This window comes from Equus quagga, chromosome 17, assembly GCF_021613505.1.
Source record: "Equus quagga isolate Etosha38 chromosome 17, UCLA_HA_Equagga_1.0, whole genome shotgun sequence".
Lineage (NCBI taxonomy): Eukaryota > Metazoa > Chordata > Mammalia > Perissodactyla > Equidae > Equus > Equus quagga.
In genome coordinates, this window is record NC_060283.1 from 47573351 (window position 1) to 47599989 (window position 26639).

The window sequence follows — 26639 nt, forward strand, 5'->3', positions numbered from 1 at the left end:
ACCAATTAAAAGGCAAAATTGTCAAACTAAATTAAAAAACAAAAATCCAACTATATATTGCTCACAAGAAACACAATGCAGATCTGTGGATACAGAGAAGTTGAAAGTAAAAGGGTAGAAAAATGCTTTGCAAATGCTAAGCAAAAGAAAGTTAGTGTTCCTATATTCTTATTAGACAAAGTGGGCTTTAGGGTTATAAACATGACCAGAGACGAAGAAGGACATTTCATAATGATAAAAGGGCAGGGAGATGACAATTTGAAAACTGCATGTACCAAATTTTAAAACTGTATATACCAAATAACATATGCTTCAAAATATGTCAAAATATGTGAAGAAAAACCTGACAGAAGTAAAAGGAGAAACAGACAAACCCAGAATCGTAGCAAGAGACTTTTACATACCTCTGCCAGTAACTCAGAGAATGAGTTAGAAAAAAAATCAGTAAGGATATAGAAGATTGAAAAGTACAATTAAAAAAACGACCTGATGGGGCTGGCCCCGTGGCCGAGTGGTTAAGTTCGCGCGCTCCGCTGCAGGCGGCCCAGTGTTTCGTTAGTTCGAATCCTGGGCGCGGACATGGCACTGCTCATCAGACCACGCTGAGGCAGCGTCCCACATGCCACAACTAGAAGAACCCACAACGAAGAATACACAACTATGTACCGGGGGGCTTTGGGGAGAAAAAGGAAAAAAAATAAAATCTTAAAAAAAAAAAAAACGACCTGACATATAAAACAGTGTAGGCAATAATTACACAAAATACATGGAACATTTAGAAAAATTAACCATACGCTGGGAAAGAAAGCAAATCCTAACAAATTTCAAGAAAAGGAAATCATAGAGAGTATCGTCTCTGACTACAGGGAAATGAGGCTAGAAATAAATTTCAAAATGATAATCAGAAAGTTCCCAAATATTTGGAAATTTAAGTAATACACTTGTAAGCAACTCATAGGTGAAATGAAAGAATATGAAAAGGGGCTGAAGGTACTCATCAGAGAAAAAATCAAAGCACAATGGGCTACTGCTACACATCAGCTAAAATGAAAATGACTGACTTCAGCAAGTGCGGACAAGGATGTCAAGAATTGGAAATCTCACACTTTACTGCTGGGAGATCAAATTGGTACAACTCTTCAGAAAACACAACAGTATATCCTAAAGCTGTACACATCTTAGGACCCAGCAATTTAACTTCTGCTTCCATACCCAACAGTAAATTGTACCTCTGTGCTCTAAAAGGCACGTAAAAGAAAGTTCAGAGCAGCATCATTTGTAATAGTGTCAAACTGGAAACAACCCCACATCCATCAGTAATAGAAGGGATAAATAAAATGTGATATAGTCACATAATTTAATACTACACAAGAATAAAAATTAATGAACTAAAGCTACTTACAACATCGGTGAATATCACAAACAAAATAGTAGGTAAAAGAAGTCCACTGCAGAAGAATGCATACTGTATAATCCCATTTATGAGAAGTTCAACTAAAGTAGGGTGTCAGAGATCTGGGCAGTGGGTACCTTGGGGGAGATGCAGAATAGGAAGCATGAGGGGACTTCAGAGGTACTGGTCACTCTATATTTATAATAATCTGGGTGGTGATTACTTGGGTGTGCTTACTTATCTCTCCTTCTCCTCCAGGCACTACTTACACGCCTATATCCAAGAACCAGGTACCACGGTCTCAGTGTATGAAACTCTCAAGTCCATTAGGAACTATGGAACTTCCTTCTCTATGCCTGGCTAGATCATCCTCCATTTACTAAATGAAATGTGTGAAGCAAGAAGCAGTACGTCTGCAGATACTCTTGCCAGGAGCCTTCCCTCTCTCCAAAGAACTGGTCCTTCAAAGAATGCCCAGCCTTCAGGCTGCTGACCACTGCTCCATGGTCCCTTCTTCCACATCAAGACCCCTGTCACATTCAACTCCGGGAGTTCTAGAAGCTCAAAATGGAGCATCCACACATTGCATGGTATTTGCTGTTCCGTGACATCTTCTATAAAATTTTTCACACATTAAAGTTTATTCTTACATGCAAAACCCAATAATGTTGAAAAAAAGTATTCGATGTATGATCTGGCCTGGTCTCCTTTGGTAAATGCAATATTCAGACTAATAGATGAATCTTGTCAAATCTGACTCAATAAAGTGCGAAGAAATAAAAGAGAAAAAATAGATTTATGAACAGATAACAGATGATACCATTGCAATCCACCTGACATTTACTGTGCACTTACTGTCAGGAACTTTCCTGGGGACTGTGGGAGACACAAAGGTGGAGAAAATAAGATTCTTAGCCTCAAGAGACTCAAACCTAATGGAACGAACAGACATGAATATACCCAACCATATGCCTATATCGCAGCCTACACTTGCTGCTAATAAAGTGATACTGCAAGATGCAAGATCTTAAAATGCAAGATGACCTAAGGGACTTTGAATGAAAATCTCTTAATCATCCTTTTATCTACTGAAATAGAAGTATTTGTACTTAACATTAAAAGAAACAAAAGTCAGGAAATTCACATTCTTGTCTTTTCTGTTGGTCAAATGTACTTACAGTTTTCCCTAGGATGCCCACCTCTAGGAAATTGTCCCAAGCAGAGTTTCCCACAATACACTTAGAAGAAACTAGCCAACGATGGGAAAAGGGACGCACGGGAAATGGAAGTGTGTTTTGGCAAGTGTGATGGCTGGTCATCTGGCAGCCTGTGTCTAGTCCTACCACCCGCTGAACTTGAGATGTGGGAAAGATAAAGACTACACTCCCTTGGTTCCTTTGGAAACCAGGCTCCACCAGTTAGATGCACTCTTGCAGAATTTGGAAGGTGGAAAGGAAGTGGAAGTCACCTTCCTCCTGCTGTTTCCGTGATCCAGCAAAATCAATAGTAAGATTCCAGTATCTAGGCACCAGCTCTTAGTTTTCTAGAAGCACCTAAGGCTGTCACAGTGGCTGGACTCAGGCCAGTTCAGTTGGTGAGTGCCGAGAGGTGGAGATCGTGAGGGTGGTGATGGCAATGTCACCAACAGCTCTTTGACCTCTGGGTGGCAGCAATAGCAATGGTCTCTCTCTGCTCATCAAGCCCTTCTAACATTTTGTAAGCACCACATTCTCAGTATTAAATTCCACTTTTTGCTTAAAATACCTGGAGTGGTTTCTATTTTCTGCTCCAATATAGAGCCTTGTTTTTTAAAATAAAATTCTATTATTGAATTGGCATTTACCAAGCATCTGTCAATAGATGTCAGGGAGGAGGCAGGCCAGAAATACACAAAGCAGCATAAAGAAATCAATTTGAAATTCAGAAATTTCCATAGGAATAATAAGGAGGTGGTATGGGATACTTATACTGCATTTTGAAGTAAGTACTTGGAATTTCCTTGACTTGGAAATGACCTAAGATATGGAAAAAACCTGTGTCCACAGACGGATGAATGAATAGAGAAACTGGTACACACACACACGAATATTTCTCAGCCATAAAAAAAAGAATGAAATCTTGGGGCTGGATGGTGTTGTAGGGGTCAAGTTTGCATGCTCGGCCCGGGGTTTGCAGGTTCTGATTCTGATCCCGATCCCGATCCCGATCCCGGGCATGGACGTAGCACCACTTATCAAGCCACGCTGTGGCAGCATCCCACACAAAATAGAGGAAGATTGGCACAGCTGTTAGCTCAGCGACAATCTTGCCCAAGCAGAAAGAGGAAGATTGGCAACAGATGTTAGCTCAGGGCCCATCTTCCTCATCAAAAAAAAAAAAAAAAGAATGAAATCTTGTCATTTAAGACAACGTGGATGGACCTCAGGGGCATTACGCTAAGTGAAATAAGCCAGGAAGAGAAAGACAAATACTGTATGAGATCTCTTATACATGGAATCTAAAAAATTTATATATATATAAAACTAAGCTCATAGATACAGAGAACAGACTGGTGGTTGTTAGAGGCAGGAGGTGAGGTATGGGAGAAATAGGTGAATTGTTTTTTTCAGTTTAAATAAATTGAATTTTAAAAAACAGAATTCCCTTGCCTGTTTTAAATGGGATAGAGCCTTGGTGAGCAAAGTTAACCGGTTTCTTTGATTCCAAATGTTTAAGAATCTTGATATACCACTGCATATTGGGTTGAGGAGGGGCAGCAGATTTGTGACAAAGTGCTTAAGGAATCCTTTCATTCTCACCTAAGAATCTCACGGGATGGCTCTTTCATGGAACATTCTGCAAAATGCAAGAGAGAGGAGTACCCTGCTTTTTTTCACTCAAGGATATATCGTAACAGATTTCTGTGTCACGAAAATTTTAATTGGAGTCTCTTTAGCCTTTATTCCTCCCCCTCCCTCCCTCCCTCTCTCTGCCTTTCTCTCATATTTAGGAACATAATTTAATTTTAAATTTACATACACTAAAGTTCACTGTTTTGGTTTACAGTTCTACGAGTTTTGACAAATGCATAGACTCGAGTAACAACCACAATCATGAGGATACAGAACGATGGCATCATCACAAAATCTCTCTCCTGCTGCTCCTTCACAGACAAGTCACCCCCAACTCTGGAACCACTCATCTTCTCTCCATCATTATCGTTTTGCCTTTCCCAGGTGTCTTATAAATTGATCCTACAATATTTGCCTTTAAGGCTGGCTTCTTTCACTTAGCATAACACATATGAGAAGCATCCAAGATGTTGCATGTGACAACAGTTTGCTCCCATTATTGCTGAGTATAGTCCGTTGTATAGACGTTCCAAGGTTTGTTTATCCATTCACTGATTGAAGGGCTTCGGGGTTATTTCCAGTTTTTACAAATTATGAATCAAAATGCTATATCAATAAATATTTAATTGTATAACGTTAAGTAGCTAACTACTGATCCATATCTTGATAAACAACTAATTTAGTGGGGCAATTCCTTATTGTTGCATGTTAAATTGTTTTCCGTGTTGCACTATTTTAAATAACACTACAACCTTATTTAAATGCCTGTAGGGATTTGTTCAAGTATTCTTTAAGATAAGTTCCTAGAAAGAATTCCTAGGTGAAAAAGTATGCATCACGTATTTTACTCCTTTTGATACATATTACATCAAAACTTCCCCTTATAAGAATATCCCATTACTCAACCCTTTATCAACATTGATTGGTATCTTTTTATTTTATTTTTTTACCAACTTTACAGGCAAAAGTTTTAAAATGACGTCTCACTTTTTTTTCTTTTGGTGAGGAAGATTGGCTCTGGGCTAAAATCTGTTGCCAATCTTCCTCTTTTTGCTTGAGGAAGACTGTCACTGAGCTAACATCTATGCCAATTTTCCTCTATTTTGTATGTGGGACCTGTCTCAGCATGGCTTGATGAGAGGTGTGTAGGTCTGCGCCCAGGATCCAATCCCGTGAACCCTGAAGCCCTGAAGAGGAGCGCTCAAACTTAACCACTATGGCTCCAGGCTGGCCCCCACATCTCACTTTTATTCGTACTTCTTTTATTACATCTCTGTAAATACCTGTGGAATTGTTTCCTTATATTTGCTAGACATTTTTATTTCTTCTTTTGGGAATTGCCTGTTCTTGCCTATGGGCATGTTGGGTATTTGACTCATTATGTTATATTAATCCTTTGTCTATCACATATTAAATTTATGTTTTTAACAGTGACTTTCAATTCCTTTTATATATAGAAGTTTTAAAAAAATATATATGTAGTCAACTCTTTTAATCTTTTCTTTTGTAGATTATACATTTAACACTATGCCTAGAAAGGTCTTTTTCTATTTTAAGCTTACATAAATATTCACCTATATTTTCTTTCTAATTTTTCCAAATGGTTTTGCAGACACCATGAAGAATATAGGGGGCTTCCTGGCCGAGGCAGACAAAGCCGCCTGGCCCCTGGCACATTGGATTTGCTTCTGCCTTCATGGCGTTGAACTACTGGTATTAAATATGTAGGACTCTTCTTTTCTAAGGGGCACATCTGCCTTCTGAAGAAGGTGAGTCGTTTATTGAACTAGATTGAATTTTTTTTCTGATGATTGGATTTGATTTAGAAATAAGGCTTTATTCGCAGGTTTCAGTAGTTGCTGGGGAATCACAGCCAATCATTTCATCTATTAGTAGGACAAGCTGCTAATAACTTAGAGAGTTGCAATGAAAATAAAGCACAAATGCATGCCAATAATTCTCAGAATGGCATAGCAATGGTGAGGCTTATGGCAGAAATTTCTGTATGTATTTTCCTAAGGAGCCAAAGAATCATGTTAAAAAATCATGGAAATAAATGGAAAGTCTGATTCATTTTACAAAAGTTGATTTCACGACAAATTTTGAAGATAGTGCTTTTTCCATTAAGAGAGGCGTGTGATTATAAGCTTATAGAAAAACTTTACCCTTCCAGGAAACTATAACACACTATATAATCCAAAAAGCATGTATCTGGGGCCGGCCCCGTGGCCGAGTGGTTAAGTTTGCGCGCTCTGCTCCCGAGGCCCAGGGTTTCACCAGTTTGAATCCTGGGCGTGGACATGACACCCCTCATCTAGCCATGCTGAGGCGGCGTCCCACATGCCACAACTAGGAGGACCCACAACTAAAAAAATACACAACTATGTACCAGGGGGGCTTTGGGAGAAAAAGCAAAAATAAAATCTTAAAAAAAAAAAGCACGTATCTAATAAAAAAAAGAACTGTATGGAGACTGGCTTCTATGGAAGGTTTACTCAATCCCTTATTCTTATTTTACCAGTAACTGGGACTCGCCTAGAACACAAATACAACACCCAGTTGTGCTAGAGCTCAAATTTGTACCTTTCCTTGAATGTGGTTGTTTTGTATTTATTTGGGCAAGGTGGATGCATTCTCAATACAATCTAGACTCTAAGCATTTACCCGAGCTCTCTCTACGGCGATCTGGGATACAAGTGGCATTTTTGCGCCTTTCTCACTCAGGTAAACTACCTGCTTCCCCACAGCCACCTTGCCTGTCCAACTCAGACCCAATGGACCATCTCTGCAACTGCAGGCCTAGCCCATTTGGCTTGGCTGCCCAGCGATGAGCCTCAGAGAGTTTTGGTCCTCCCTGCTCAGTGAGGCTAATTGTCAGTTAATTATCAGGCTCCCTCAGGTCTGACAATACGCTACAATGGAGCATCTTCTGAGGCCCCAGGTCACAGAATGTTAGAGGCCAACCAGTTTCTATTGCAGTGGGGAGAATATAAGCGGCTTCCCGTCTGAGGCAAACTGGCCCAGTGCCGGGCTGTGGTTACTTCAGCCCTTTAGATTGTGGCTCATTGTTTTGGAGGAACCTCTGACCTCTGCATAATTCTGATGCTTTGACCAACTTTGTGCATCTTCTGTGGTTGCATGCAAGGCTCACTCTAGCTCCCCTCCTAGATTTAGGACATTTCCAGTAGCCTATTCATCCGACACTTTCGGAAAAGATGTGCCCCATCTGGTTTTTGTTTTTTATCTTTTTGGTAATAAGACTTAATCTTCCAGCAGCTCTCATGAGTTATTTCCTGTATACATCACACAGTTAAGGATTGAATCATACACTTAAGCCCCAATAGTGTACATTAATGAGATTGAAATTAGAGGTAAGTTTCATTTTTAAAAAACTGAATTTAATAAGTATAAGGCTTACTTATTTCTTGAGAATTATTCTGATAGTGTTTAAGAAAAACAATCAGATCAAGACACAATCCAGTAAGATGCACTGTCAACATTATGACTACAACTGCCCTATTACGCCCCAATTGTGGCTTTTTGGACAGTGTTGAGATAGGAGATAAAAAATTAATTTGCCTGTGTTTGTTGTTAGGAATACATACCACAAGCAGTTCTTGCTGGAAATTGTGTTAAGCCCTAATTTTGATTCAACTAAAACAGGAGCACAAAATGCCTTCAGTTTCCCTTCACGGAACCCTAACAAATGGCTGTCTGCACGCCTATGGTGGTTAACTAATAACGATGTATTTTGCTTAAAAAAGAAACACAACTTTAAAAGCAAGAGAGGATGAACATTTTACTATGAGTACTTACTACTTTTAAAACCAGAAACAATTCTCAATTTTTATAAAAGGGTAAAAATACTTCTCTCCAAGGTAAAGAGAAAACAGTGAGCACATTAAGATGGTGACTGATGCTCAGAAACACAATCAAATCCCCTTTTTATCTCAGCAGCTAACCATCCCACGGGGTACACAGAAAGCAAGGCTTGGAAGGGTGCAGTTTATATCACAATTAGCTTTCTTCTCCATACTAAATCAGGCAGTTGGAAGCAAGTTTTTTTTTTAAGTGGTTTCAAAGAACTTGAGAAAACATACCACAAATGCTCTAGTCCAAAGCCAGAATACAGTTTTGTATGGTCCACAGACAATGTAATATTTGAGAAGCCTTTTCAACATTCTCCAACTCCAACCAAAACTAAAGCAATACTTAGGAAAAAAAATAACTGAGTGAGGCCAGCATCGTGACATAGCAGTTAACTTTGTGTGTTCTGCTTCAGCAGTCCGGGGTTCACGGGTTCATGGGTGCAGATCCTCCACATGGATCTATGGATCACTCATTAAGCCACGCTGAGATGGGATCCCACATACAAAATGATGGAAGATAGACATCGATGTTAGCTCAGCGACAATCTTCCTCAAGCAAAAAGAGGAAGATTGGCAACAGATGTTAGCTCAGGGCCAATCTTTCTCACCAAAAAAAGGTATAAAAATAAATAAATAAGCAAATAAAATCTAATATCTATCTAATTATCTACAGGCCAAACAATTTAGGGACAATAAAATAGAGCAGCATTTCACTTAATTCAAGTTCAAAATAATGGGTCAACCATTTACTAATCTAACAACAACAAAAATTCTGGCTAATTTTACTATCAATAGTAAAATTTTACTATTACTTTTACTGTTTATTGCTACAAATTTACTATTAATAGTAAAATTAAGGATGATTGCTTTATTAGTCAAAAGACTTAAAAATCAACTCTGTATAAGTTGATTAATTTCTTGTATCACACAGTATGATCAACCTTCTTAGACTTGCTCTCATCTTCCTTTCCCCACAAACACAAATATAATGTCCAGGTGCTGTGTCTTTGAAAGAGCGGGAAAAATGCAATGATGTCAGTGTAGAAAGGATATCACCGGGGTTTGGTCTGCTCTCCTCTTCTGGTAACGGACCCATTTTATTTTCGAGCATTGCCCCTCCCATATGCCAATCCTAATCCTAATCCTCACACTAACCCTTGCTGCCAATCACAGCCCCTCCTCACACAGGCTGGCTCCTGACCCAGCTGCTCCAAACACAGTCCTCAGCACCCCTTGGACAGTATTTGGCACAGCAATGGGCTCATGATCCAGCACAGGCCCATTAGAGACCTTTCTTGAAATTCTCCCCACTGGAATCCTTTCAGGAGAGACACAGAAAGAAATTAAGCCCAGAGCTCCCTGAGTCCAGTCTCAGAGAGAAGGCAGCCCAAGGCCATGGATCCACCATACAGAGACAAGCTTGGGAAAGATGGGGAGACTTCCAATGAAGGTACACACCTGGGGTCCCACTCTCCCAATGACCACCTGCACCTCTGTCCTTTCCACCCTGTGGTTATAAAAACCAATAAATTTCCCCTTAAGCTCAAGTGAGTTTGAGTTGGTGTCTGTTATTTGCATTCAAGGAGTCCTGACACACACAGATGGTAAGTGCTTCAGTTTGGTCATTCTCAATGGTGGTGAACTTATTGGGTCATCTTCCTAGTCCTTGTTCCTGGGCATTGCATTTGCAGCCCACAGGGTGGCTTCAGGGATCCTGTTTCTTTTCTGTGACCCTGTCCCCCTGCCAAGGCTCACTGGTCCAATGGCAGCACCTAGTCCAACCAAAGTTTCATCTCTGGAAGTTCAAGTTTTGATCTGAGAGAGAAGTCGTCTGGAGCTGGATTCTGTGAACAGTGGCACTCTAAGGGGAGAGGAAGACACTCTCAGTGCCACCCTCACTCTGGCCCTTCCTAACGCTTAGTTGCTTGACCTCATCCATGTTGGATTACATGAGCTGTCCCAGTCCTTCCAAGACATTTGATCTTTTTTTCTTTTTTCCCCTCCTTCGGCTGGCTGCAACTGATTTACTCTTCAAGAGAACATGAAATCATACACCAAAAAATTGTTCCTGTAAATCATCAGTTAGGATGCTTTTTGTTACAGGAAGTGTAAGACTTCAGTAAAACTCAGCTTGAACACTGAGCCTAGACGTATGGTGGCCCCAGCTGTGGTACAATCAGCAGCTCAAGAATGTTATCAGGGCCCCTGTGTTTTATTTTCGTGTTTTCCCATAAAGAGTGCTGACTTCTCTCAAAGGTCGGTTCCCCCAGGGTCCCCAGGTGGCTGCCGCTCGCTGTGTGGCTGTGTCGTCATTCACATCCACCAGGAGATGCAGAAACTTCTCCTCCGGGCATGAAACAGCATACTCAGATTTGGAAATAGTATCCCAGCAGTGGTGTGAGAACAGCTCTGAGACATCTTTACGAGTCAGACTTAATTCAGCTTGGTGACTACCTAGCTGACGGGGTGTGGGAAGGGAGGAGTTAGGGCATCGTGGTTGATAGAGACGCCCTTTTCTGAGGTGGGACCAGAGCTGGTTTGGCAGGACAGTGACACCACATGAGGTTCAGTGCCTCCCCTTGCTTCACTTGGGCCTGCCCAGGAGTCAGCTGGAGCCTGTCCCGGAAGCCTTGACGTCACAGCAAACCATTCACCGCTGACAAGGAGTGATTTCTTAATGGGCAAGATAAGCAAATTACTGCTTTCATGAATTGCTCTTCCTCTTCATGCACAGAGAACCATTTACAGAAAGCAGACAGGCACCAGGATGACTCACATGTTATGAGCATACCAGCTGCGTGCAATTTGTGCAGCTCATAATGTAGACACAGTGGGTGCCTGCACAGCATCTGTCTCCACCTTCCTTCCACCTTCCAACTTTAGTTTTGTTCAGGCCCATGCCAATGCCCAGCTCTAAGGGATAATTAGTCTAATTAATGGCTCTCAACCCTGACTGTACATTAAAATCAACTGAGGAGCTCTGAAAAAAACACCAATATTTATACATACATATATACATATATATATATATATATATGGGTCTCACACATTGGTGTTTATATATATATATTATTGTGGTAAAAAACACATAACATAAAATTTACCATCATAACTATTTTAAACTGGACAGTTCAGTGGTATTAAGTATATTCACAATGTCGTGCAACCATCACCACCATCCATCTCCAGGACTTTTTAACCATCCCAAACTAAAACTCTGTACCCATTAAACAATCACTTCCCATTCCACCTCCCCTTAGCCCCTGGCAACCACCATTCCACTTTCTGCCTCTATGAATTCGACCGCTCTAAGGACTTCATATAAGTGGAATCATACAATATTTGTCCTTTTGTGATGAGTTTATTTCACTCAGCTTGATGTCTTCAAGGTTCATCCATGTTGTGGCATGTGTCAGAATTTCTTTCCTTTTTTAAGGCTGAATAATATTCCACCCAATGTATGTATCACATGTGGTTTACCCCTTCATCCACTGATGGATACTCGATTGCTTCCACTTTTTGGCTATTGTGAATAATGCTGCTGCTATGAATATGGGTGTTGCAATATCCCCAGAGATCTTTTTTAAAAGCTTTCCATGGGATTTGCATAAGTAGCCAAGGTTGACAAGGTTAGTACATTAGGGAAGTCCCCGGGTTGGGAGGGGCCCAGGGGAGAGGCACGTCACCTTAGTTGGCCCAACCCAGCTCTTCCAGGCTAAGTATAGTCCTAATCATATCCAGCAATCAGCAGCCTACACATCCGTATCCATCGATAGACTCAGAGACCCAGGAGGGTGAGGTAGGTTTTGTTTATCTCAGTATCTCAGGCTTGGATCCAGCTCCAAGCCTAGCACCCTGCAGGAGCTTATTAAGTTGCTGCTGAACAAAGGAGACTGCCAATCCATAACTTAACTCTATCCTACTATTAAAACCAACTGTTCCCTTTTGCTACTAGAAATTATGTACCATCGTACCTGGGCTGTAACTCTGGCCCTGGAGCCTGACTTGGACCTGGTCCTGAGTCAGGGTCTAAGAGCTTTACGAAATGAAATTACACGTGTAGAAGCAGCCCTGGGCAGTGATGGTGGGACAGGATGGGGGTGGGAGGAATAGCTGCCACGGCCCCTGTTCCAGTTTCTTCTGGGACAGATGCTCCAAGAAGAGTGGCTATGCCCACTCCTTGCCTCTGAATGACAGGCCTGAATGATCTTCCCCACAACTACCCACTTCCCCGTCTCCATCACCCACTTTAAAGAGAAAAGAAAGAAAAGTAGCTGTCTTTTTCCTGAGGTGGGTTTTCTGTGCCCTCTCTTCCTGTCTGCAGCTCCACATTCTCGTGTTTACTTTGGTTTTAAGTTCAATCTGAGTTCCCAAGATCACTTTTATCAAAACCAATGGAAATTAAAAAGCAGCCCCAGATACAAGAAAGACCAAAACACCCGAGAAAGATCTGCTTGATTTCTTATTTAAGTCTGCGGATGTATTCAGAGAGAAGCTCTTTATAATGCCAAGGAATGGCATAGAAAATTGAGAATGTCCACCTCTCCTTTTCCTCTTTTCTCTTAGAAGCCACCAGACACACTGTATGATGGGACAGGGACAGCAGGGACCTTGGTAGGTAGGACGATAAGCCTGGCTCCTAACTGCTCCTGTAGCATTTTCAAGATCTAGGAGTCAGGGCCAGGAGGAGGGTGGGGCAGAGGGAGGTCATGCAAATGCAGAGGCAGAGCTGGTCTTCATTTAAAATTCAGATATTTCGTTCATCACGGAAAATTTCTGCATTAACTTTGCCTCTTTGAACTCTGGCATCAAAATCCTTTATCTTGATTCCTGAGTTGTTGGGCGCCCCTTCAATTTCATGCCTCACTTGCCTCACCCTAGGCCTGGCCCTGACTCCAGCAGGTTGCCCTCAGTGCCTCTCTGCTCTCCTTTGAGTTACGGTTTGCGTTTTTAAGAGGAAAGCATGATGCTGCCCTCTGAGTCTTGTGCAGACACAAGCCCCCTTTTTTGGGGTTTACTTCCTCCCACTCCTGTGCCTCTGACCATTTTGACAAACTCTCCCCCTCAATCTGTTCACCTCCACTGCATCTGCCCTGCCACCCACTTCCTGCCACCTTTCCCACAATATCCAACACCAGGCAGTAGGAAGAGAAACAAGAGGGCCAGTGAAGGGTGGCCTTTCCCCCAGGGACCCTCTGCTAATGCCACTTTTGAGCTTCATCTGGAGAGGAACACAATTGGCAAGGGCCTATTCCTTTTTAGAGAAATCTTTCTTGCACCAATTATGACAATAAATAGTGTCCTATGGTATACCATGGCCAGCCTTGTGCTCTGAAACTTCAAGGACACAGAATTCTGAGATAATTTAATTCTGTGCTAACCATGGCAGCCCTGGAAAAAATACCTAATATGGTAAAAGGGTAGACGGACCTTTAAATGCAGGTGTGTCTCTGCGCTCATCATGCTCCCCAGCCTAGAACAGTATGGACGGAAGAGAGCCCATGATTCCGGACTCTTCTGACATGACGGGACCCTTACCCTGCAAGGGCAGCTGAGACCCCTGAATTTCAGGCCCATCTCTGTGAGGGCCTAAGTGGGCAAGTGAGTGCACGCACTCACATCCTTGACCCTAGGTGTTTTCCTCCACTGCTTGCTGCATCCTCAGTAAACCAACATGAAAATAAATGACCGTCACCATCCTTGCCCATCTTCAAAGTCACATGCGTCTAGCCCAGCTCAGACTCCTTGATATTATCTTAATGATTCATTACTATCATTATGCATGTGCCATAAAATAATAATTACTTAACTCATTGGCCTGATGGGAAATATAATTACATATGCAAGAAGCTTTATAAAAAATATAGTGTGAAGAACACACTGACACACTGGCTATAACACTATTCAGGCAATCACCCCAAGACCTGCCCAGGAAGGCTTACCAGGACCGTGTGCATCCCGGTGTAGAGTCTGCTGAGACACACCAAGGTGGAAAACACCACAGCCACGATTAGGCCCCAAACAAAGGGATACTGCGGGGGGGAGAAAAGAACACAAGGAAATTAGACCACGCTCAGACGTACGCAATTTGATGCCGTAGGAGGGAATAGGAGTACTGATCCCATAACTGCTAGTCTCAATCTCGGATTCCCTAGACCAGCATCTGATGACCTAAAACCATTTGAAAAATGGGAAACTGAGGAAAGAGAAGGGGAAGATAGGAATACAGTTCTGGGAGGAAGTTTCACAGCACCTTGACATGCAAATAAGACAAGCGAGAGCTTGAATTTAAGACTGTGACCGCAACCATTTTTCTGATAGTTTTACTGGAGTAAATAATTTTTTATTTCTACCTACTCTTAGATTGAAACTTACGAAGGATACAATATTGAGCGAGCGGCGAGGTGGACGGACAGTGCTATAATCTGGAAGTGCACCCAGCTATTTCCCCTCACGTGCCGCAGTGACACAGCTTAGCAACAACTGCCTACCTGAGGAAGCCCAGGGATGATGGGCCCAAGCTAAGACTGGGCATCTTTATGTACGGATATCAGGGTAAAAGTCCAGATTTCACTAAACCTCAACATTTGCTGGTGGGTAATAAAAGCAACTGGAGAACTCTGGCTAATCGAGTCATATAAGGAACACACAAATATTCTGCTTATGAACTAGATGTAGAGATGCAACCCACGTGCTTCAAGGACTAATGTCTGTGGTCTTCCATGGTGATAAGACTAAAGATGACGGAGAACTGTCTATATCATTCAAAGTACTTTACGGTCACTCTCTCATTTAATCTTCACACAACCCTATGAAGGAGGTTCTATTATGAGCTCCATTCTGCAAATGAGGAAACACTCAACCTCAGTAATAAGTTACATTAGTATTGAACTCGGCACAGAGATGCTTTCCTGTCAATCATCCCAATTGATCCTCACAATAGGAGCTGGGGCTCAGAGACGTGGAAGGACTTGCCCAAGGTCACACAGCCAGCAAGTGACAGAGTCAGAACCAGAAGCCACACCTTCCGAGTCCCGGTCCAGTGTGTTCATGTAACATGTGAGTACAAAAACACATGGTTGTGCATCTTTCCTTGAAGTTTATCATTAATGGGGGGGAGGGGGGAGTCTCAATTTTAATTGAAAAAAGTGTTTAATTGAACAATTAATGAGTCAATACATTCAGAAGTTAAAGAGTTTGGGCATTAGCCTGAACACAGATGAATATAAATAAACCCATAGTTAGAGCTATTTATGAGCAATAATCTAAATAGCTAAGTATATTTATCATTAAAAATTAAATAGGAAAGAAATCCATAACGACTCAGGCCTTATGATGTTGGGCCCATACATCCTTCTGAGGCAGATGACACTGGGTATGACAAAGCTCAGAAGTCTGCATTAAAGTCACTCAGACAGTACTGGGGAGCACAGGACTTTTTGATCCTGGCAGGACATTTAAATAAGTTCTGACAAAAGATTATGCCTAGCTGGATTTATTCCTTGTACCTGTCCCTTGCCCACCTAGGAATGTCTGACCCCAGGTGACCTGGTAGAGGACAGGAGAGGTAAAGCCAGGACCCAACACTCCTCTTGTCTCCTTCCAACTGTCTCAGCCTGACTCCTCTATTTCTGTACCATCTGGGTACAGAAGGTCCCTGAGCTTCTGGGGAAAAAGAGCAGGGCGAAACAACACTGTCATTTACATACCAAACTGCTACATTTAAGGAAACCTAAATTTTCCAATGGGTACAAGGTAAAATTTGTGAAATTAAACAGAAAATTAGAACAGGACTTCTCAGATAGGAGAAACAAAACTTCATTGTAGTAACAATATAACTTTTAAAAGGTCTGACTATAATTGGCATCTAAGCTGATATTCATTAAGTGAAGGTTTTCTATTTTCAATATTTATTAATCTCCTGTCATTTAGACAGTTTTCTAGAAAACATGGAGCCATTATTTCTAATGGTTCCAACCAGGGGCATCCATAGGGGCTACTTTAGTGCCCAGACTCTTTTCTGCTCTGGGTGCTATGGAGTCTAGCAGAAGGATTTGCTGGAATCATCTCAGCCCTGGGGGATCATTTACTAGGATCAGAAACTCCTTGAGTCTGTTGCAGACACAGGGTGAGAACACCAATTCAAGTGCCGTCTAGTCAGGCAGTTCAGGGTGAAAATGCTTTCTGAGCCAGGAGACGACACAGCCTGGTTCCCAGGACAGTCCATGTTATGCTTGTTGTGCTGGTGTCATTAATGGCGTCTCCTTTCTCAGGCCGAACCTGATTTGGATGCTCAATTATATGGTCACTTTATTGTGAAGAAATGGCCACCGACAGCACAGTAGGTTTTCGTTCCCCCCTAGTCTTTATTTCATAAACCTCAAAGTCCCTTAAAAAAGAAAATTCTGAAGCAAAACCTCTCTTTGTTGTCTGGTTGTATGGAGAGCCTTACACGCGAGGAAGGGGAATTAAGCCACTCACCTGGTATCTGTCCACAGTGGAGATGAGGACGGTGAAGGGGATGGCGGTGGCCGCCATGGCGTGGGTAGATGGCATTCCATACTCAGCAATCAGTCTCTTCTCGAGTTTTACAACAGGAGGCGAGAATGGCCGCGGCCACTTCAAGATGTCCTTGGCCACCTGGCCAACATACATCACCAACTGCAAAACCAAAGGATGGGGTGAGTCTAACCAATATGTAAAATGAATGAATTTCTAGATTTCATGAATTTATTTTGGGTTTCCCTGTTCGTTGGCTGACACCACCTTTCTCTCTGACTCAGCTCCCTAGGGGGAAAGACTTGTAGGATGATATTTAATTGGTAAAGACAGAAACAGGCCTTCTGGATTCCACAGAGCAACTAAGACATGAGATTAATGCATATTTTATTCATATATTTAGCAAACATTTATATATATCTCGTATGTGTGCCAAGTACGTTCTAAGAGCTTTACAATTTTAACTCACTTAATCCAGTAACACCTGTAGAGTTTAGACCCATTTTACAGATGAGTAAACCATTGTACATAGTCAGTGAGTGGCCAGACGCACTGCATTTGAATCTAGGGAGTTTAGCCTCAAAAGCTGTGCCTTAAACTACCACAGGACAGTGCCTCCAAACACAGGATGGTCCTGGGCTAAAGATGATTGAATATTCAAATCAGACAGCCCTTGTTTTCAAGTTTTAACCAGAACAATGGCTGTTCTTATGGAACTTCTGGTTAAAGAAATTTTGAGTGCTACTGTTCCTCCTGATGTACGTAGGCAACATACTGAATTTCATTTAACTTCATTCAATAATCAGGAGCATCAGTAAAATAAACGGTATGGTATTTTCAACCCTAAAATAAAGGCGATTCAATCTGGAGTTTTTTCAAATGACTTTTTTTCCTGATGCCATTCATGAAGAAATCCCTCCCCGTTCATTTTTTCTTAAAGCAGAAGACAGAAATCAGAATTCGATTTTCACACCCTCTGGAGAGGAATAAGACTGATAACAATAGACCTGTTTATTTCGGCAGAGACCTTTACAGGACAATTTCACGATCTGTTATAAAAGAAGGAAGAGCCACCTGTTTACATAAGCCTCTGCATTGGCAATTCAAAGTGTGGTGTGAGGACAGGCAGCATCGGCACCACTTGGGCACTGTTTTAACATGCACATTCTCAGGCCCCAGCCTGAATCTACTGAATTAGAACCCCCATTTTTGCAAGACCCCCAGGCGGCTTGTGTGCACAAGAGAATTTGAGAAGCTCTGCGGTACATTGTACTCTAGCACAGGTCACTTTGTCACGAGCTGTAATCATAAACCTTCCGTCTTACATGATCATATCGATCTTTCTAGGGCTTTATTTAGCTTGTGATGGATGGAGTTACCTTGCTTTGGAACAAAACCCACTATGAAGGGCTATTTCCAAATAATTTTGATTAGTCAGACAGATTGCTTTAGGGTTTCCCACACTCTGGTGCTTTCCCTTAACTCATTTAGTTGCTGGTTAATTCTGAGCATTATTCCTGCATACTTAGTAGCCCTAGAAGGCGTGGCGTATGTTTTTGTGCGTCGCTACCACTTTGCTCTGGGTTAAAAACTCAGCCAAAGCCTGAGCACAGCAGGCCAAATCCCCAGGCTTTAAGGCTCAGGGACAACCACGGCACACTCCATAGCTGCGATTCCTAACCTGACCTGGAGAGTCACCCTTTTGAGCATCCTCTTCTTACCAGGAACTACCGTCCTGGGAACTGGTTCACTCTTGTGTTTCTCCCTCCCTCCTGTGAACCTGGAAAAACCACATGGGACCAACTACTATTTGGAGAGTCAGAAAACTAGTGGATATTATTGATTACCAAGAATTTCTCAGAAACTACTTGCGTTATTTTTCTCAACCCGCCCCTGCCCCACTCACCAATATAATCAAAATAGTACAGGCATAATGATTAATTCTAGTTTGCTCAAAAATACTCAAAATGCTCAGGCAGGAAACATTAAAATCATAAAGTGAAGATGGACTGCGAGGCTCTGATCCAGACAAAATTTAATTTCCTTGAAGTTCATGAGTTCCTTTGACTTCATTTATATTTCCCCTTCCACGTTTGAAGGATGTTTTTAAGAATGAGGACAACTATTCATTTCATTTAAAAATATTACCACAGCTACACATCGTTTCTGATTAATAAATGTCAAATAACAATTACCGCACTGATACCTCTCTTTAAACAAGAGAAAACAGAGCTCTATTTTTCACATCACAGATAGGGTGCTGAATCCTGTCTCTGCCACTACACTCATTACTGCAAACCTATGATGTGCCAAGTCCTGTATCAGCTCCCCGTCCTTGAGCGGGGAAAAGTCACACAGACAGAGGATCTCATCATAACGCAAACATGCTTTGAAAAAACAATCATAGAAAAAATATATATATAGAGAGAGAGACTTTGGTTCAACATGGAAGGCCAGGAGTGCCGGGGCTAAGCCTTAAAGGAAGATGGTTTAACTAGGATGAGGGATGGGTAGAGAGGCATTCAAGTTGCGAGGGCAGCCTGAGCAAAGGCTTGGAGACGTCATACTGGGTGGTACGTAATGGCATGTCCTAGGAGGTTAGGAACACTAGCGTTTAAACTGTGAGGTGCACCGCCAAGCATCTATTAGAATGGCTAAGATGAAAGGACGGAGCAAACCAGGAGTATGATGGGGAGCACCTAGAATTTTCCTACACCACTGCACGAGAAGCGAAATGGTACAACCACTTTGGAAAACAGTTTGGCAGTCTCTTAAAAAGTTAACACATACTTTCCATAGGATCCAGCTACGCAACTCCTAGGTATTCAGCCCTGAAAAATGAAAGCATAAGTCACACAAAGATTTGTGCATGAATGTTTAGGGTGACTTCTTTGTAATAGCCCCAAACTAGAAACAACCCAATTTCCATCAACAGGTGAATAGAATTGTGGTATAATCACACAACTGGATACTTCTCAGCAAGAAAAACAAAAATGAACTGTTGCCACATGCTACAACACGGCTGAATCTCAAGATAATTATGCTGAACGAAGAAGCCAGACCAAAATCAAACAAAACAACAGTACATATGATTTTGTCTATATAAAATTCTTGAAAATCTAAGTGTCTTTATAGGACAGAAATCAGATCAGGGCCTGGCAAGGAGTGGGGAAAGAAATTACTAATGGGCAGTGGTGAATGGATCCCTACCTTAATTATGGTGATGACTTCACGGGTATGTACATAGGTCAAAATGTGCCAAATTGTACATTTTACATATGTTCAAACTTTGGGACTACACTAAAAGTTATGGAATTGTATGCTTTAAATGGATGAATTGCACAGGTTGCTGTTAAATATGTGCCATTCATTGTACATCAATCATACCTTGAAAAGCACTTGTCTTAGTCAGCCTGGGCCCTTATAACAACCAACCACAGACTGAGTGGCTTATAAACAACAGAAATTTATTTCTCACAGTTCTGGAGGATGGGAAGCCCAAGATCAAGGCACCAGTAGATTTGGCATCTGGTGATGTCCTGCTTCCTGGTTCACAGATGGTCATCTTCTCAGCTGTGTCCTCACATTGCAAAAGGAGTGAGAGAGCTCTCTCTGGAGTATGTTTTAGAAGGGCATTAATCCCATTCACGAGGGTTCCACCCTCATGACCAAAGCACCTCCCAAAGGCCCCACCTCCTCATACCATAACGTTGGGCATTAGGTTTCAACATTTTAACATTTCAAAAGTTTTTCTGAAAAGTGAGGAGCAGTACTATGGGGTGGGCCTGGCAACAAGACACCACATTGGAGAGCATCTGAATCTTCAGCCCGCTTGGAGGTTCTGGAAAGAGGCATGACCAGCTCTATCTCTATGTCTGGTAAATCCCTCTGATGCCGTGGGCGGTGTGGGGGTGAAGACTTCAAGACTAGAGGGAAGGAAATCAGCCAAGAGAATACGGCAAAATCCAGGTGAGAAAGGTGTGATCGAGGTCAACAGAAGTAGGGCAGAGGACAGATTTAAAAAATGTTTTCGTTTTTAAGATGGAAGAATGTTGAACAGGTTTATAAGTGTAGGGAGGATGGCAAATAGTGAGAAATTACTTAAATAAAAGAGAAAAAAGAAATGGATGGACTACGGACCAAGAGGTGATCTTGTACATGGAAGTGCTTTTTAAGTCGAGAAGACCTAAACCATGGATCCTCAAAAGGGATGTGTGGTCTCCTAGGGGACATTCTTGGTTGGTTCAATGACTGCAGGCACCACTGCCATTTAGAGCAGGGATGCTATACGCCATTCAATGCACGAGATTGTGCCACTCTATGAAAATTGTTCTTTGTGTCTAACATGACTGCTGAGTGTTCTGCCAGACATTCATGCAGGTGAAAAGCCTATTTGTAATCCTCTGAATGGAGAGCCTAACTCTCTTTTACAAGCAAACACTACATATTTTCTTGCAAGGTGTGAACAAACATCGAAGTTTCCGAAAACATAACTACTGTGTAAACTGAGGGAAGATTGAATTTTGGTTTATTTGGAACATTACCAAGAATTGTTCACTATTTAGGGAAATTGAGTAACCAATGGAAATGCCACTTATTGTACCTGAGACTCCAATACAGCGCACCTGTGTATAAGCCACTGTAGCTGGCACACTCACGGTGATGTTGTTTATAGGTTCAAGGATCCTACTATCCTATGAAACGTTCTAGGGTGTACATGCCCCAGCATTTACTTATTTTAAAAGTTACCTTTTATTATAAGGCAGATATATATATATATACATATACATATTTACTTTTTATTAAGATTATGATAGTTTAATACCTTGTGAAATTTCAGTTGTACTTACTGTCAGTCATATTACAGGTCACTACTTCACCCTTTGTGCCCACCCCCCACCTCCCCTTTCCCTGGTAACCACCAATTAGTTCTCTTTGTCTATTTGTTTAACTTCCACCTATGAGTGGAGTCATACAGAGTTCCTCTTTCTCTATTTGGCTTATTTCATTTAACACAATACCCTCAAGGTCTATCCACATTGTTGTGAATGGGATGATTTTATCCTTTTTTATGGCTGAGTAATATTCCATTGTATATATATATATATATATATATATATACTATATCTATACCATCTCTTCTTTATCCAATCATCAGTTGATGGGCACTTAGGTTGCTTCCACGTCTTGGCTATTGTAAATAATGCTCCAATGAATACAGGGGTGCATGGGACTTTTGGGATTGCTGATTTCAAGTTCTTTGGATAGATACCCTTTAGTGGGATGGCTGGGTCATATGGTATTTCTATTTTTAATTTTTTGAGAAATCTCCATACTGTTTTCCAAAGTGGCTGCACCAGTTTGCATTCCCACCAGCAGTGTATGAGGGTTCCTTTTTCTCCACAACCTCTCCAACATTTGTTACTTTTTGTTTTGGTTATTTTTGCCATTCTAACGGGTGTAAGGTGATATCTTAGTGTAGTTTTGATTTGCATTTCCCTGATGATTAGTGATGATGAGCATCTTTTCACGTGTCTATTGGTCATCTGTATATCTTCTTTGGAGAAATGTCTGTTCACGTCCCCTGCCCATTTTTTGATCGGGTTGTTTGATTTTTTGTTGTTGAGCTGTGTGAGTTCTTTATGTATTACGGAGATTAACCCTTTGTTGGATATATAACTTGTAAATATTTTTTCCCAATTAGAGGGCTGTTCTTTTGTTTCAATCCTGTTTTCTCTTGCCTTGAAGAAGCTCTTTAGTCTGACGAAGTCCCATTTGTTTATTCTTTCTATTGTTTCCCTTGTCTGAGAAGTCATGGTGTCTGAAAAGATCCTTTTGATACTGATGACAAAGAGTGTACAAGGCATATATTTTTTTAACTATGTGTGTAAGTAGGTCATATTACCTATGAATTTCATTTAAGGAAAATAAAAGGGGTATTACAATATATTTAGAATACAAAAGAAGGTGCTATTATGCTAATTATGGGAAGTCAGATACAAAAGATCACATATTGTATGATTCCATTTACATGAAATATCCAGAATGGGCAAATCTATGAAGATAGAAAATAGACTAGTGCTTGCCTAGGGCTTGGAGGCCAGAAGTGTGAAATCAAGGTGTCAGCAGGGCCACACTCCTGGAGGTTCTGGGGCAGAGTACTTTCTTTGCCTCTTCTGGTTTCTGACTCTCCTTGAATGTGGCCAACATCCCTCCAATCTCTGCCTCTGTGGTCCCAGTGCCTCTTCCTCTTTCCTCTGTCTCTTCCTGTTCTGTCTTCACTCTCTCTCTGCCTTTCTCTTAGGAGGATACTTGTCATTAGGTTTAAGGCCCACTAGGATAATCCAGGATGATTTCCTCATCTCAAGATCCTTAACTTAATAACACCTGCAAGAATCCTTTTTCCAAAAAAGGTAGTATTCACAGGTCTCAGGGACTAGGATGTAGACATGCCTTTTTGGAGGCCACCATTCAACCCACTATATTCAGCAAATATATAGCGAGTGAATAACCAGACTCTGTGCTGGTTTGGGGAATGCCATGGAGAACAAGAGAGACAAGATCTTTGCTCTCAAGAAGCATATGAATCAAAAAATTAGCAAAAAGTATGCAAACCTTCTTTGCATTTTATCAGTCCAATAAAACAGCATCATCTTGCTAAAAAAAGAAAAAGGAGGTGCTGGATCTGGCAGAATCAACAGGTCTAAGACATTAAATACGTTACTATGGATGCTCAACATCGCATGTCGTTAGGGAACTGCAAATTAAAACAATAAGATATAATTACACATCTATTAGAAAGGTCAAAAACCAAAACACTGACAACACTAAATGCTGGTGAGAATATGGCGCAACAAGATCTCTCATTCATTGCTGGTGGGAATGCAAAATGGTACAGCCACTTTGGAAGACAGTTGGACAGTTTCTTACTAAACTAAACATACTCTTATTAAAAGATTTAGCAATCTTGCTCCTTAGTATTTACCCAAATGAGTTGAGAAATTATATCCACCCAAAAAACCTGCACACAGATGTTTATAGCAGCTTTATTCATATTTGCCAAAACTTGGATGCAACCAAGATGTCCTACAATGAGTGAATGGATAAATAAACTATGGTACATCCAGACAATGGAATGTTATTCAGAACTAAAAGAAATGAGCTTTCAAGCCATGAAAAGACATGGAGAAATCTTGTATTTGTTTGTTTTGGTGAGGAACACTGGCCCTGAGCTAAAATCTGTGCCAATCTTCCACAATTTTGTTTGTGGGTTGCCACCACAGCATGGCTTGATGAGTGGTGTAGGTCCATGCCTGGGATCTGAATCTGTTGAAGCAGAGTGTGCCAAACTTAACCACTACACTACCAGGCTGGCCCCAACATGGAGGAACCTTAAATGCATATTACAAAGTGAAAGAAGCCAATCCGAAAAATGCTACACACTATTTGATTCTATCTATATGACATTCTGGAAAAGGCAAAACTATGAGAAGTAAAAAGATCAGTGGTTGCCAGACGTTTGGGGGAGGGAGGGATGAATAAGTGGAACAGAGAGGATTTTTAAGGCAGTGAAACAACTCTTTATGATACTGTAATAGTAGGTACAGGTCATTATACATTTGTCCAAACGCACAGAATTTATAACACCAGGAATGAACCATAATATAAATTATGGACTTTGGGTGATTATCATATGTCCATGTAGCAATATCGATTGTAACAAATGTACCACTCTGGTGGGGGATGTTGATAATGGGGGAGGCTGTGCATGTATAGGGGCAGGGGTATATGGGATTTCTCTGTATTTTTTGCTCAGTTTTGCTGTGAACCTAAAACTGCTCTAAATAATAAAGCTACTGAAAAGAGTACTATGGCAGAAGAGAACTATTTCTCCATTTAGTTCACAAAGAGTATAATGATTAACTTCATATGACTTGTCCTAAATGGAGGACTTTGCTGTGTACTGTTGAAGGGCCCTCCTACCTAAAGGGACCAAATTAAGTTCCATCATCCATCATGCTACTTTGGGCTGAGGCCCCAAAGGCCTATATGTAAAAGCAAAAATTCCTGAGGAGGCAAGGCAGGAAGCAATTATAGATCATTAACGCCTAAACAACCTGTTTGGGTCTCCTTTGTGGTGCTGGGGCCCACTAGCTTTCATGATGAGAAACTAGCCTATTTTCTTATTTCTTCCCTGATTGCAGGCTAAAGGAAATATACAGGTGGAAAGAAAATCCGCTTCTCTGGATAGTCTACAGTTGATCCCAGGCCGACAAAAGGCTTTTCTAGTGAACCAATTCTGTCAATACGAATCGTGTCCTTCCAGTGTGGAGGAACTTGCAACTTGGGGTCTTTTCTTGATGGCTGGGCTCACTGGGGGCCAGCAGAGAAGACAGCACATTTTCTCTTAGTGTGGTAGCCCTTTTTAGTTGTTACAATCTAAAACAGCAACTTTACCATGTTTAACACATCTCTAATTAACAGAACTTTACTCTTCACAGTAGTATAAATAAAACCTAAACAGTTTAGAAAACAGAAGAGCTTTGCAATAACATTATTGCTAGTAAAGCAGCCACAAGATTTTAAAAACAAAGCCGTACATTTTTTTTTTATACGCTGAGATTGCTGGCTCCTACCACTTGTCGTTTTCCGCCTAAAGCACCCCCATCCCCATGGTGTGGAGGGCTCCACTGTTATATTATAATATAAAAGCTAAATCCTCTGCAGTATGGAGGGGGCGCCATGAGGCTCTTCTCAAATTACACCCCTCTCCTCCATACACATACAAATTTAGATAAACTCTAAGATCTTTCTCCTGACTACACCCATAGCTCCCTCCACCATGGAGAAATCATAGCATAAGCAATTAAGCAACAGGAATATATGATAGCCCTCAGCTCTCAGGGGGCAGAAACGCTGTGAATCACTAGGACTTATAGTCTATCAGTGGATTTATTTTTAAAAAGTCAGGAATTAGTTATATCATTCTCTCCTTTTTTATTAAAGATTTTATTTTTCCTTTTTCTCCCCAAAACCCCTGGTACATAGTTGTATATTTTCTTTAGTTGTGGGTCCTTCTAGTTGTGGCATGTGGGACGCCACCTCAGCATGGCTTTGACGAATGGTGCCATGCCCACGCCCAGGATCCGAACTGGCGAAACCCTGGGCTGTCAAAGTGGAGCGCGTGAGCTTAATCACTTGGCCACAGGGCTGGCCCCATAGTTATATCATTCTTAAGCTGTTGGAGACACAGAACAATGAGATGTAACCCAAAGACCACAGCTTCTCTCCCAGTACATATTCATCCTGTTTCTTAATCCATCCAAATTAAGTGCATTCCCCTTCTTCTCAGGTTACTAATATGATGATTTGGCTAAAGGGAGACCAGACACTCAACCATTCCACTCCTAGGTATATACTCAAGAGAACTGAAAATATATGTCCTCACAGAAACTTGTACATGAATGCTTTTAGCACTATCCTTCACAAGGGTCAAAAAGTTTGAACAACTCAAACATCCTTCAACTGATGAATGCATAAACAAAATGTGGTATATCCTTGCAATGGAATATGATTTTACCATAAAAGGCAATGAAGTACTGATATATGCTACAACAGGGATGCACCTTGAAAACAGCATGCTAAGTGAAAGAAGTCAGACACGAAAAGGACAAATACTGGATGATTCCATTGACATGAAATGTTCAAAATAGGCAAATCCATAGAGACAGAAAGGAGACCAGTGGTTGCCTAGGGATGGAGGCAGGGGAATGGAGAGTGAGAGCTAATGGATATATGGTTCCTTTTTGGAGAAACGAAAATGTTCTGGAGTTAGATAGTGGTGATGGTTGCACAACTTTGTGAATATACTGAAAATCCTTGCATCGTCTTTAAAAGAATGAATATTATGATATGTGAATTGTATCGCAATTAAAAAAAGAAAGCAGAAACCAAGACAGGTCCTGAAATATGTCTTCCTTGTGTCCTTGCTCCAAACTGTTATTGACAACACCTTCAAATATTGATTCAATAGAAACAACTATAGGG

The 26639-nt window shown here is 41.3% G+C and overlaps 1 protein-coding gene across 2 annotated transcripts in view; it reads right to left on the reverse strand.

The window, feature by feature from the left end:
- SGPP2 (sphingosine-1-phosphate phosphatase 2) overlaps positions 1–26639 on the reverse strand; it is a 122392-nt gene that overhangs the window by 19475 nt on the left and 76278 nt on the right. For both annotated transcript variants that reach the window (XM_046645013.1, XM_046645011.1), the window contains exons 3-4: positions 16575–16754; positions 14036–14125 (exon numbers count right to left, since the gene is read on the reverse strand). In XM_046645013.1, coding sequence (XP_046500969.1) covers positions 14036–14125; positions 16575–16754 — 270 coding nt within the window. The remainder of the gene's footprint in view (positions 1–14035; positions 14126–16574; positions 16755–26639) is intronic.